Genomic DNA, 11,467 nt, shown 5'->3' on the forward strand with positions numbered 1-11,467 from the left:
GCCACGGTCACGTCGGTGCAGTGAGGGTGAGAGGCCAAAGTCAGCTTACTCTGGTCCATCCCGCCCCGCCGCCCTCGTTGGAACCTGCGCCTGCGCTCTATGCTCTATGCGTGAGCGGGCGGAGGTTGACGGTCGCTCGTCGCGGATCTCGTGCCTTGCTGCAGCTTCCTGGGCGCCACCGATGGACGGCTGCTGCAGCAATCAAGTGGCCTCTGCGCTGCGATGCGACGAAAGGGCCCGATAGACCTTTCAGCCCCTCGTGCTCATCGATCAGCGGATGAATGCTCAGCGGATCAGATCCACTCAGTGTTGCTGTAATCGATGCCAAAGATAGTCCTTCTTTCTTGGCTCCCTACCACTCACCATCAATTCCACCAACGAGGTTAAGGCCAGGCCTACATAACGTTCGCTGAGGCTTGAGATTCGCTTGCTCCTCAACCCACGGCTCACCGCATACACACAGCTCAGGCCATCATCAAAATGCCAGCCCGCGACGCCAACGAGGATGCCGTTGCCCTTCTGGAGAGACGACGAGCTCAAAATCGTCAAGCTCAAGCCCGCTTCAGGCAGAAGAAGCTGGCTCAACAAGCAGCAGAAGCCGCTGCCGCTAGCCCCTCGACGCATCATCAGGCAGCCGCCAAGAGCATCGCCACGAAGCGCAGACGCTCAGATGAGTCGCAGCAGCACGCTAACAACCAAGAAGTCAACTTCATTGGGGGTGGCAGCATCAGCAACAGCAGCTCAAGAAGCAGCTTCGGCAGTGGCAGCAAAGGCGATGCCAACAGCATGTCACCTGGCGAGTCGGACAAGGCCAGCAGCCCCTCAACGGCATTCTCATCGACGTCGCCCTCGTCAGCATCAGAGGCTTCGAGCAGCACATCGCCGACCTCCTACTTTGCCAGCCTACCAGGCCAGCAATCCAGCTCGGCGGAGCAGCCCACCTTCTCGTACCCGTCACCAGCCAAGCCGTCTGAGGCCCCCTTCTTTGACTTTGGCCTGTCACCATCAGCTGCAATCGTCAGCGCAGCGCCCTCAGCTGAGAATCCTGCTCCATCGTCTCGCACCACCTTTGCCTCCTACGATGATCACCTTGGCGACATCGTCAGCAGCAGCGCGGCCATGTCCGTCGACAACGAGGTGCAGTTCTTTGCCTCGGTGATGAGAGAGGCAGAGCAGGAGCAAGAGGAGATGAGGCGACTACAGCAACAGCAGACCAATCTTCAGCGTCAAAGACAGCATCAGCAGCCACAGCAGCAAAAGATTGCGGCAGACCAGCCGCACAGCGTCCTCGATCGAATCTTGGCCGACTTTGGCGTCGCTGGACCGTCCACTCCCAGCTTGCTTTCTGGGCCAACTCAGCAGCAACGCGGCGACCCCAGTCTACTCCCATCACAGCCGCAGTCTCAACCACAGCCTGCTGCTGCTCAGAACGCCTCCTCCTCCTCCTCCTCTCTCTGTCCCACCCATACTCACGACTGGTTCGCCGGCTTCAACCAATGGCAGATGATAGAGACCATAACAAACGAAAGGGGCATGCTAGCCGTAGTTCTCCTCCTCCTCGAGTCGCCCTCCCTCGAGCACCTCCGCCGCTCCATCCTCGACCCGCGACGCGGCGTCGTCTTCAACGAGAAGCATGCGATGGCCAAAGCCTTCTTCCACAATGCAGTTTGCTTGGGGTTCTTGGACGACGATTTGAGGAAGTGCGCGACGCACAGCAACATCAGTGAGGTGTGGACTCAGAGGTCACTACCCTTTGTTCAGATGGGGAGCAACAGCACGTCCCTCGTTGCAGGAGGCGCTATAGGGCGCGCAGAAGACGGGACAGTCTCGCCACTTTCACTCACCCAGATGCCCGGCACCTCGACATCAATAGGCAAGTCCCCTTGGCAGATCCCCGTCTCTCTCTCGCGCGTGGACGAGGATCGTCGCCTGACCCGCCTACGAGAGGCGCCCAACATGTACCCAACAGCTCTCCAGCTTTCACGTCCCCACTCCATCATCATCGATACTCTCCCCTGGCCCTCTGTCCGCGACGGTCTGATCCGTCTCCTCGAGCTGGGCGTAGTGGACAACCATACGCTCAAGTGTGACCTGATCGGCAAGCCGTTCGAATGCTCCGGTGAAGGGCACGTCTTTACGCTGCACGGAGACGACCCGATGGACCCGGAGAGCTGGGAGATGAGCGAATATTGGGCGCAAAAATACCTCCCGTTGTTGGATAGGGGTATGGTTAGGAGGACAAACTTCTGGAGGAGGATGAAGGGATTAGACGCGTTGAGGCTGGATAAGGAGACCGTCGAGAGGGAGGGGGATAGGACCATTGTGGATGCGCTGGCGAATTTGAGAATGGCGGGCGTTTGAGCTGGCAGGAGCGACGAGGAGCGACGTATGTCACACATCTTTTTTGCTGTACTTTTATTCATCTCGAGGCCTTCAATCCACCAATCACACATTTCGTTGAGCGGGCGCAGGATCACGATGATAGTTCGCATTGACAAGGTCAGATCGCGATGGCGACGATGATGTAACAACGAGATGATTGAGGCGGTGGAACGAGAGAATATAGCGTCTGATAAGAGGTACGTACGAGTGTTGTGCGTGCTTTGGCGTCGTTTGGTGCACGCGTGGTGCTGGTGCCGGTGGTATGATGAGTAAACGAGAGGCATGGTCGAGAGATTATAGGACAAGAAAAGTGGGGAGAGATGCTGATATGACGAGGGGGATGGCAGAGGGGGGATTCGAGTGGGAGGAGGGGGGGCGGCAGCGGCTCAGAAGCGGGAGTTTCAATCGTGGCCACCACCTTCAGAGGTGTCAACGGTAGTAGCTGTGTGCGCCGACGTAGTAGCGATACTGTTCGTGCGGCTGAGCGAGGCCATCTCCTCGAGCTCACGGTATGCCTCGTCGATTGCGGAGGAGGCGGAGGCTGGTGGCTCGGCGGTCGCACTGGCGTTGACGGGTAGCGGCGCATGGCTGCTCGATTTGGGCGAGACGGGGGCTGAGAGTGGTGTGGTGGAGGCGAAGGGCGGAGGCTTGCTGGTCGGCGCATCACTGGCCGTGCCAGGTCGCTGCGATGAGGACACAGAGCCCGAGGCTCCTGCAGCCGCAGTCGAAGGCGGTGGCGCGCGGAGACGGACGAAAGATCCAGCAGGAGCAGCGCTAGCTGGACCATGAGACGTGCCGGGGCGAGCGGGGCTGACAGGGCGCACAGACGATGAGGGCCTTGCTGCTACCGCCGAGCCAACGCTCACGCCAGTCACGGTCTTGTCAGTGGAGTGACTTCTTGTCCTCTCCCGAGAGCCAAAGGGTGCAACAGGTCCGCCGCGACTCGTAGTAGGCCGCCCGCCGACATCGAGACCACTGCTGCCACTGGCGTGCCGCGCCTCGTCTGCGTGGACGGCGCTGCGGAATGCATCGAGTGGGTCGGGGGACCCCGCGGACTGTTCGGCATCGACGGCGCTGGGACGACGGCTGAGGGTTGGTGTGACGGTCTTTTTGCTAGATGAAGAGGGACCAACTGTGAGAGTCGCAGGGGCGAGCGTCGAGGCGGCTGTCATGGGTGGCGAGGCTACGAAGGTGGTTCTCAATGGTGTTGCGGAGCCTCGACGCGGTTGCTGATCGGCGGTGATAGCGGTTGGCGGGAATGAGGAGGATGAGGTTGATGAGACGACGCTGCTACTGGAGCGCGGACGTCCCGCCGTTTGCATCTCTCCGACATTCGCCCTCGACGAAGATTTGCCCGCCTGTCGTGACGGGGACGCAAGGGCCGCAATGGCAGGCGTGAGCGTCTGCGACGACACCGATGCTTTGACGCTGCTGCCATTGCGCGGGGTTGTGGAGTACGGCGTCGTGCCATCACCTTTGCTGGAGATGAAGGCGGACGACGAGTTGGCATCCGCACCTGGCGAGATGATCTGCACGGGCGCGGAGATCGTCGGGGTGTATGACGTCGAGGGGCGTTGTCGACTGCTGCTCCCGCCAATGTCCGGTGAGGACGAAGAGCTAGCACCGTGCGATGTCACGGCTCGACGCTTGTCGCGGCTGTTGCGTCCTATGCCGCCGATCTTCTTGGAAGGCACAGCAAGTGGCGAGGCTGATGCTGCTGTTGCTGATGCTGCTGGCATTGGCACGTCTCCCATCTCGATGGCCACGCCCGACTGACTTTGAGGTTGAGATCTCTGAGAAGAATCGTCCGCCATGGACCTGCGGCTCATGTGGCTGTGAGCAATGCTGCCATTACGATCTTGAGTCCTGGGCAAAATAGACGATTTAGATTCCTTGATCGAGTAGTTGATCTCACCCTCGATGTAGGACGCATCGTCGCGTAGGCTCTTCGACTCCTTCTTGACGAGGACTGGAGTGCCATCAATGCCACCTAGACCTTCACTCCCTTGGGCTCCTCCAGCTACTGACGCATCTCGCTCCACGACTCTTGCCCAGTCGGGCGAGTAGTCGGGCGGCAGGGCGATGTTGGCAGGCGACTGCTCCCTCGTCAGCTTCCAAGCCTTGCGGAAGATACGGCCGCAGATCATCGTTGAGACCGCTTGGAAGGCGGCGACCTGCATCAGCTGGAAGTTCTGCTCCGTCGTAGTGGCGTAGAGGATGGCCAGGGAGATGAGGATGCCGAATTGTGCGGCGATGAAGATGAAGGTCTTCTGCAAGAGCATGCGAGCGACCTCTTCGTGATCGTAAGCTGCCTTCGTCATTGGTGCCAGCGAGCGAAGAAGGCCTCTGAGACCTTGTCCGGACTTGACTAGCTTGAGGTAGAGGAGGGTGAAGTTGATGATGTCGAAGAGGGCGCAAGACGCAAGAACGCCGTACGAGAGGTGGCTGCCGACTCTGTAGTTGCAGTAGGGTCCTCCTTGGAGGATGATGGGCTTGGAGACGTAGGGAAGAGGAGCGCAGAGGCCGATCATAATGGTCATGCTGATCATCAGGGGAACAACGGCTCGGTAGTCCATCCTCCAGAGGTTGACGGTGCGCAGCAGGAAGACAAAGTAGGCTGGCAGTGCGAAAGCGGGGGTGAGGGCCAATGATGGTCAGTCAATCATGGACCACGGCTGCTGCGCACAGTGTATGCTACTCACTACCGCAGACGCTGATTGAGTACATGGCAGCAGACACTTGGAATCGACTCGCGCAGTCGTCGCTCATTGTGATGCCATCGAGGAGGACTCGCAGGACCCAGGTAAAGGTGACATACCTCGAAATGAAATAGGCCAGTGAGTTGAAGATGGAGAAAGCGCTGCGATAGTTGGTCTCTTTGAGGACACGGTAATCAAAGTGGATGGTGCTGAAAACGTCCCATCCAAGAGCGCCAAGCCAGAAGGACGTGTAGATGATGCTGATGAGGACACGATGTCCCTCTTCGGGCGAGACGTGGAGGAAGATGTTGTCATGCTTGGGGTTGGTGTTGGAGCTGGCAAGCGTTGTAGATGGCAAGAGAGCGAGGCAGGTGATAAGAGCGGCCAAGGACATGAAGAGGAGCCTTGTCCCGTGCCTCCGACGTGGCGCTAACACCATGGTGGCGAAGGCGCAGCGAGGGACAACGACGATGCTGCGTCGTCGTGGCCTAGTGCTGCCCTTTGATACGCTGTCGGTGCCGCTACTTCGACGCGCACTCTAGGCAAATAGTGTCGAGGTGGGAAGATGGTGCGAATGACTACGACGACGTTAAAGACGAGGACGACTGATGGTGAGGATGCGATGCTCGACTAACAATGCTGCTGCTCTGTTACGCGTGACGCTGCGTATCGAGTGATGCTGTTGTTGGGATGAGTCGTTGCGTCGTGATATCGGAGTGAGTGGTCAAGATGATGGCTGAGTCGTCGGCGAGGGATTGGTTGCTGCTGGGCTGTCGCTGGGCGATGAACCAGGTTTGGTAGCGATTGGATGTGACCCCCCAGATGATCAATGGCCGGCCCGCATGGGACGAAAGAGACACCCAGGCGGGTGTTGCGGGAGCGGGGCAGAGGCCCGAGGTCTTGACTGACCGGCGAGCTAGGCTTAAAACCGTCGACGACTGCACAGCAGTTCAGGACCACAAGACCGAGACCGAGCTTCGAGCTTGCAAAGGCGGCGGTGGGAGGAAGGGGGTTCAGGCAGACGAGGATGGACCACTGATACGGCGTCGCAGCAATTGTGAAGGCGGAGAAGAACGGCGGGCCTCCGAGCGCAACAAGGCCTACGTAGTGTGATCCAATTTGGGGGATGCTCGATATTGGCCCATAGCCACAGCGCCGGAGGCTGCCCGCCTTCGCTACTAAGTGCCACACCACTTGACTGCCGCTGCCCGACCGCCGCCGTCACTTTGCTTTATTCCCCTTAGCAGCCGTCGACGTCCTTGGCACAACAACCGTCCCCACCAAAACCGTTCAACGCCGCCGTCGCCGCTGCCGCTGCCGCCTCTCCTTTTTGCGAGATGTCGATGCTCTTCTCGCTCGAACGAGCCGAGGAGAAGGGCAGCTTGCAGGCTGCAAAGCTGGCCGCTGGCGAGAGACGGGCTGAAACGAAACCAAGAAACGAGCTGCTGCTGCGCCGTGGCGTATCATCAATTCAAGACAGGAGGCTAAGTACAGAACTGGAACGCATAGCGTAGCTCGCTCACTCTGTCGCTCATACCGACGCCCGCTGAGCCGGTCGAAGCCGCAGGCGGTCGTCGATGCAGATGTGGCGGGTTATGACCTGACGTTGCTGCAAAGAAATGCTTCATCTCTCGACATTGGCCGTTATAGATGGCAAGAGAGCGTGGCTGCGCTATTGCATCGCTGCGAGAATGCGTTGCCCCGTACTCGAGGATCACCCTAATGCTTGCTGCGCCTTCTCACGCAGAGCAATGAGCCGGTCCGAATCGTGAGCCAATCGAGAATCACTTGCTTGCAGTTGCTGATTGCTGACACGTTGGTGCATCGTCTTCGAGCGGCTGCCTCCCGTCGTACCCCCTGGCTGGGAGCTGCGTCCTTGCTGCGCCGCTCTCTTCGGCCCCCTCACCTCGAGCTCAACACCCAGATGCCATCGTCTCCAGCCCAAGGAATTGGAAAGTCGTTCCCCACGCACCTCGCCCGTCTGTCACTTCGTTGCTCGGCGCGGCGGATTCTCCGGATTGCTCACCACGCTACCCTCCTTGGCCCGGGGCGCACTACTGTACGACTCGCGTCAATCAAGATGACACCACGCTAGTGGGCGCGGCGGCCAGGGTAAAGCGCTAAGAGAGGAGGTGTAATGAAGCAGCAAAGTGGTGTCGATGAGCGCAGTCTCCATGAGACGAGAAGGACCAGAGTGGTGGGATGGGACAAGACGACTGTGTCCTGCGACCATGCACCGCCCGATGGGAGCGATCTACTCGGACTCTGAAATCTCGCTGTCTTTCCTCCGAGGGGAAAGCAAGACTCCCACGCACGATTCAATGCTTTTTGACCCTATTCAATGTTGTCCCGCTCAGGAGCGACAGAATGCCCGCTTCTTCCCATGAATTGCTTCAATGACAGGGCAAAGGCGGCAGCGAGGATCCGACTTCCTCCCACTTGTTCGTCGGTAGGGTAAAGAAGGAGGACGACGCTGCTTGACGCGCCCGAGGAAAAAGGGAAAATGATGAGTGATGACGGAGAGTACCGTGGGAGTGGCATGACACGGGCATTGAGATTACTCGATGTGTACCGTATCAAAGACGGACGTCTTCGATCGAAGCTAAGCCAGCTGCGAGGTCAAAGCTAACGGCCATGAGCTGCTCAAGCAATACAATGCGTGCGGCAGGCTCGTCTACTAGCGCAGCGTGTCTTCGAGAATTGCGGACCATTTGAAGAGGAAGCGCGATTGCGACGACCGCAGGTTCACTCGAACTCCCTCAGGAGTCTTGACATTCGAGCAGGCATCGGCATCAATTTCAATCACAAGAACAAAGCAACAATCGTAGACGAGAAAAAGGACGACGATTTACCTTCCCAATCTTACCTCAACCGACCCTCTTTGCGCGCACGATCCGTAATCGTCCTCGCCCGCGGCCCTGGACCAGGCTCGCGATCCTGCTTGGCAAGACTCATGCGACTCCTTTCAACAGCTAAGCTCGCTGCTGCCGGCTCTACCGCTGCCGCTGCTGCTGGTATTGGCTCTGCTCCACGAACGCCTGCCGAGCAAAAGGATTATTGCTGCTGTACGCCCTCGTCCTTGCCGCCGGCCTGAAGGCGGGCGAAGATGGAGATGACGGCGAGTCGACGGCGGCAGGGAAGGGCGAGCCAGGGGTCATAGCGCTGCCACCCGTGACATCACCGTGTAGCTCAGCAAAGTATGGGTTGCGCGGTGACATCGGTGAGGTTGGCATGGGGGCCGGTGCTGCGCTACGAGGCGAGTAGGTTGCGTAGGGCTGGTGGTGATAGGCGTAGTTACTTTGAGGAACAGGAGTCCCAGCCGGAGCCGGTGCTGCTGCATAGTGGGAGGCAAGATGCGCTGGCGGAGACATCGGCGGAGCCATGCCGCTTGCCATAGCCATGGGCATTGTGCTTGCGCGCTGGTGCTGATGGTATCCTGGACGTCCGGTCTGATTCTGCTGCTGCTGCTGCTGCTGTTGTAGCAGCGGCGGCAGAGGCGGAGACCGTGGACCAGCGGGAGCAGCAACACCGCCTGCCGATGCAGAGGGCACGATCGTGCTGTACCTCGGCGGAGGAGGTGACGAGGGCGAAGAGGGTGAAACACCGTACGGCTGCTGCTGCTGTTGAGGAGGGAAGCTCGGGCCATAACCGTAGCTTGGTCCGCCTGCAGTATCACCTGCGCCGAAGAATGCGCCAGATGATTTGGTTCGGTCCCTCGCTGGCAAAGAGGCAAATCCGGGCGTCACGGGCGTCTGCGGTGAGGCTGTGTAGACCGTCGGACTGTACGAGGCGCCGCCGGTGGCTTGCCTTGCCAGGTATGGCAAATCCGACGAGGTGCGCGTCGCGACTTGGCCTGCGTCCTCTGGCAGAAAGGGGTTCGTGCTTCGCCTCGTCCTCAACATGGGCGGAGGTGAGACGGGATGCTGTTGAGTCACGGTGGCAGGCGGAGGCGACTGAGGCCGCGGGCTGGCTATACGCACCCCTCCGAGAGGCGAGCCCAGAACAGTTGGCCTTGCTGCCGCAGACGAGCCACTGCCCCTCCGGTCGCTCAGCAGCGCCAAGAGGGAGTCGGACGTGTCGATTGGTGGTAGCAACGGGGCTGACTTGTCACCCGCCACTGCCGCACTCGTCGTCGCCGCGGCCATAGCAGGTGCGAGCGAGAAGGAGGAGCGCGGGCTCGCTGTGGTGAAGTTGCCGGACATCCGCCTGCTCTGATTTGGCACAGTGGGCAATGGACGAGAAGATGGGACCCATTCCACATTGCTGCGATTTGGCTCAGACTCTGCAAAGGGGTCACGAGAGAGTGCTGCCGATGGACGTGCTGGGAGAGGAGGTCGTGTAGCCTGCGATTGAGGCGGGGGCGAAGCGGGATCCATGGACGTAGTAGCGTACGCGGCCCTCAACTCGTCCACGGACGGCTTGGGGGCAGCCTTCCGCTGGATCGACGACACGCTAGAGCGACGCCTTCCGCCGCTGCCCAAGCCCAACCCTAAAGAGGAGCTGGACCCATTTGCGCCCGGGAGATTGACCAACATCGACGACCCGATTGGCGCAGCATGAGCTACAGCGGCCGTCTCTCCATGTACAGAGGAGAAGGCTGTCTCTCCGTCATCATCGCCTGCAAAGTCGCTGCCCATCTCGCCCGTCTCGGCGTCGAAGAAGACGTCCCCGTGGCTCTTGGCTCTCCGTGTGGCGGAATCCCACCGGACGTTCGGTACGAGCTCGCCCACGGCGGGCTGAGGGAACGTCGCAGTACTAGACCCTTGGTCCAGTGACGCCCTTGACGTTCCGGCCTGTTGCTGCTCCTGCATAGCCGCCTTGCCCCTCAGAGACATGGAGGAGCTCGGCCTCTTGAGCACGGACACAAGTCCCTCACTGAAGCTCCTCCTCCTCAACCGACCAACATCTTCTCCATTGGCTCCTTCGGTATTCTCCTTCTCGACCTCCCTCGGTCGCCTTCCAAGCCCACTATTCCGCCTGGCAGCGACAGCCTCCATCTTCGCCTCGTGAGCGGCCTTTGCCACCTTGGCCAACCTCCTCTCCTCCTCAACGCGCTGCACGCTGCGGCGACCCTGCTCTTCATTGGCATTGGGCGCGACCGAACTGATAGAGGGGGATGAGCCACGGCGACGCTGGCTGCCTCGCCTACGAGGGCGTCGAGCCGCGTCTGAGGGATGCGTATGGCCACCGGGGATACTGCGATGCGAGATCGGCCCGACGACGGTGAATTGCTGCTCTTGGTTGGCTTCGTACTGCCCTGGTACGGAGACTGGCTCTCCGATACCGGCATAGACGTCGGCTGAAGCTGTGCGGCTACGATGCGGTCGTGAAGAGCGGGGTTTGGAGCTGCTACCGCCCCTGGTGCTGCTGCTGCTGCTGCTGCTGATCTGCTTCTTCTTGCTGGCGTCGGGAGTCTTGGCGAGCATGAGCCCCGCGTCCGCTGATGCCGAGTGTCGTACTACAGGGCGTCCTTGCCGCCGGGCTTCGATGACTTCGAGGTGCGCCGGGAAGAGATGGAAGTGCTGTCGAGCGAAGAGCAAGGGGACGAATGAATGTCAGCAAACGACAACTCGCCAAGTGATCGAAGCATCTTCGTAGCTCACCCTCTGCAATTCCCTATCCCCCGCAAATGCCACCCTACAAGCTCTACATTTCCACTTGCGCTTCTCTTCCTTGATGGCAGACTCCTGCTGCACCACCTCCGGAGGCAGAGTGGCTCCTGTGATCTGATCAACGAGCTCTGCTGTCCTTTGTCGCAGCTTGTTCAAAGGAGCCTTAAAGACCATGTGTGCCCTGGGGGACGTGGTGATGTAGGACTCGTACAGGCGCATGTTGGCCTTTGCGATTACAGGAGAAGAGGGCATGATGGGCGGTGATCACGGTGGACAGGTGGTGGATTGGGTTTGAAGCTAGGGCGAGTGGATGAAGAGGCGAGAAAGGCCAAGACGCGGGTCCCTGTTGAGTGGATGCTCGAGCTTGTGAGCGGACTTCGTATCTTGGTGTGGGACCTGGTTTCACCCAGTGCTCGGGACGTGCGATGTGAAAAGGACGTGCACGGCGCAGAAAGAAGTTGTCGTACGAGGATGTTAATAGGAAGGGAGAAACAATGTTAAGAGCGATGTCACCTCGTCTGATCCCATCCTACCACTCTTCGCTGACTGAAAGCCGGCCGCGCACATGCTTGCTTCATTCGCAAATTGAGTCCTGGCAGGTGGGAATAGTTCATGGCGGCTAACTGACGCCGGCCGACCAGTCGCCGCTCGTTCGCTCTGACCTCGGTCGCTGCTCGCCTCCCCGCCTCGCCGCCTCGCCGCCTCGCCGCCTCCCCGCACAGGGTCCAGAGCCTGACCCTCCGTTGACCTGCAGCAGGACAGCCACCAACGCAG

At 59.8% G+C, this 11,467-nt stretch overlaps 3 protein-coding genes across 3 annotated transcripts; 1 reads left to right on the top strand and 2 right to left on the bottom strand.

Moving 5' to 3' along the window:
- Positions 1 to 104: 104 nt before the first annotated feature.
- On the top strand, positions 105 to 2,526 carry BDZ90DRAFT_230377 (hypothetical protein). The gene has a single exon (XM_025505447.1). The coding sequence runs from the start codon at positions 481 to 483 to the stop codon at positions 2,359 to 2,361; it is 1,881 nt and encodes a 626-aa protein (XP_025364119.1). The 5' UTR covers positions 105 to 480; the 3' UTR covers positions 2,362 to 2,526.
- A 46-nt stretch (positions 2,527 to 2,572) lies between these two features.
- On the bottom strand, positions 2,573 to 5,740 carry BDZ90DRAFT_112194 (hypothetical protein). Its single transcript, XM_025503231.1, has 3 exons — positions 5,717 to 5,740; positions 5,085 to 5,659; positions 2,573 to 4,999 (listed from the first exon to the last, which is right to left on the bottom strand). The coding sequence occupies exons 2-3, from the start codon at positions 5,518 to 5,520 to the stop codon at positions 2,784 to 2,786; spliced, it is 2,652 nt and encodes an 883-aa protein (XP_025364120.1). The 5' UTR covers positions 5,521 to 5,659; positions 5,717 to 5,740; the 3' UTR covers positions 2,573 to 2,783.
- A 2,119-nt stretch (positions 5,741 to 7,859) lies between these two features.
- Positions 7,860 to 11,281, bottom strand: BDZ90DRAFT_230380 (hypothetical protein). Its single transcript, XM_025505448.1, has 2 exons — positions 10,685 to 11,281; positions 7,860 to 10,603 (listed from the first exon to the last, which is right to left on the bottom strand). The coding sequence occupies exons 1-2, from the start codon at positions 10,943 to 10,945 to the stop codon at positions 8,075 to 8,077; spliced, it is 2,790 nt and encodes a 929-aa protein (XP_025364121.1). The 5' UTR covers positions 10,946 to 11,281; the 3' UTR covers positions 7,860 to 8,074.
- Between the last annotated feature and the right edge of the window lie 186 nt (positions 11,282 to 11,467).

This window comes from Jaminaea rosea, assembly GCF_003144245.1.
Source record: "Jaminaea rosea strain MCA 5214 unplaced genomic scaffold BDZ90scaffold_2, whole genome shotgun sequence".
NCBI classification, from domain to species: Eukaryota; Fungi; Basidiomycota; class Exobasidiomycetes; order Microstromatales; genus Jaminaea; species Jaminaea rosea.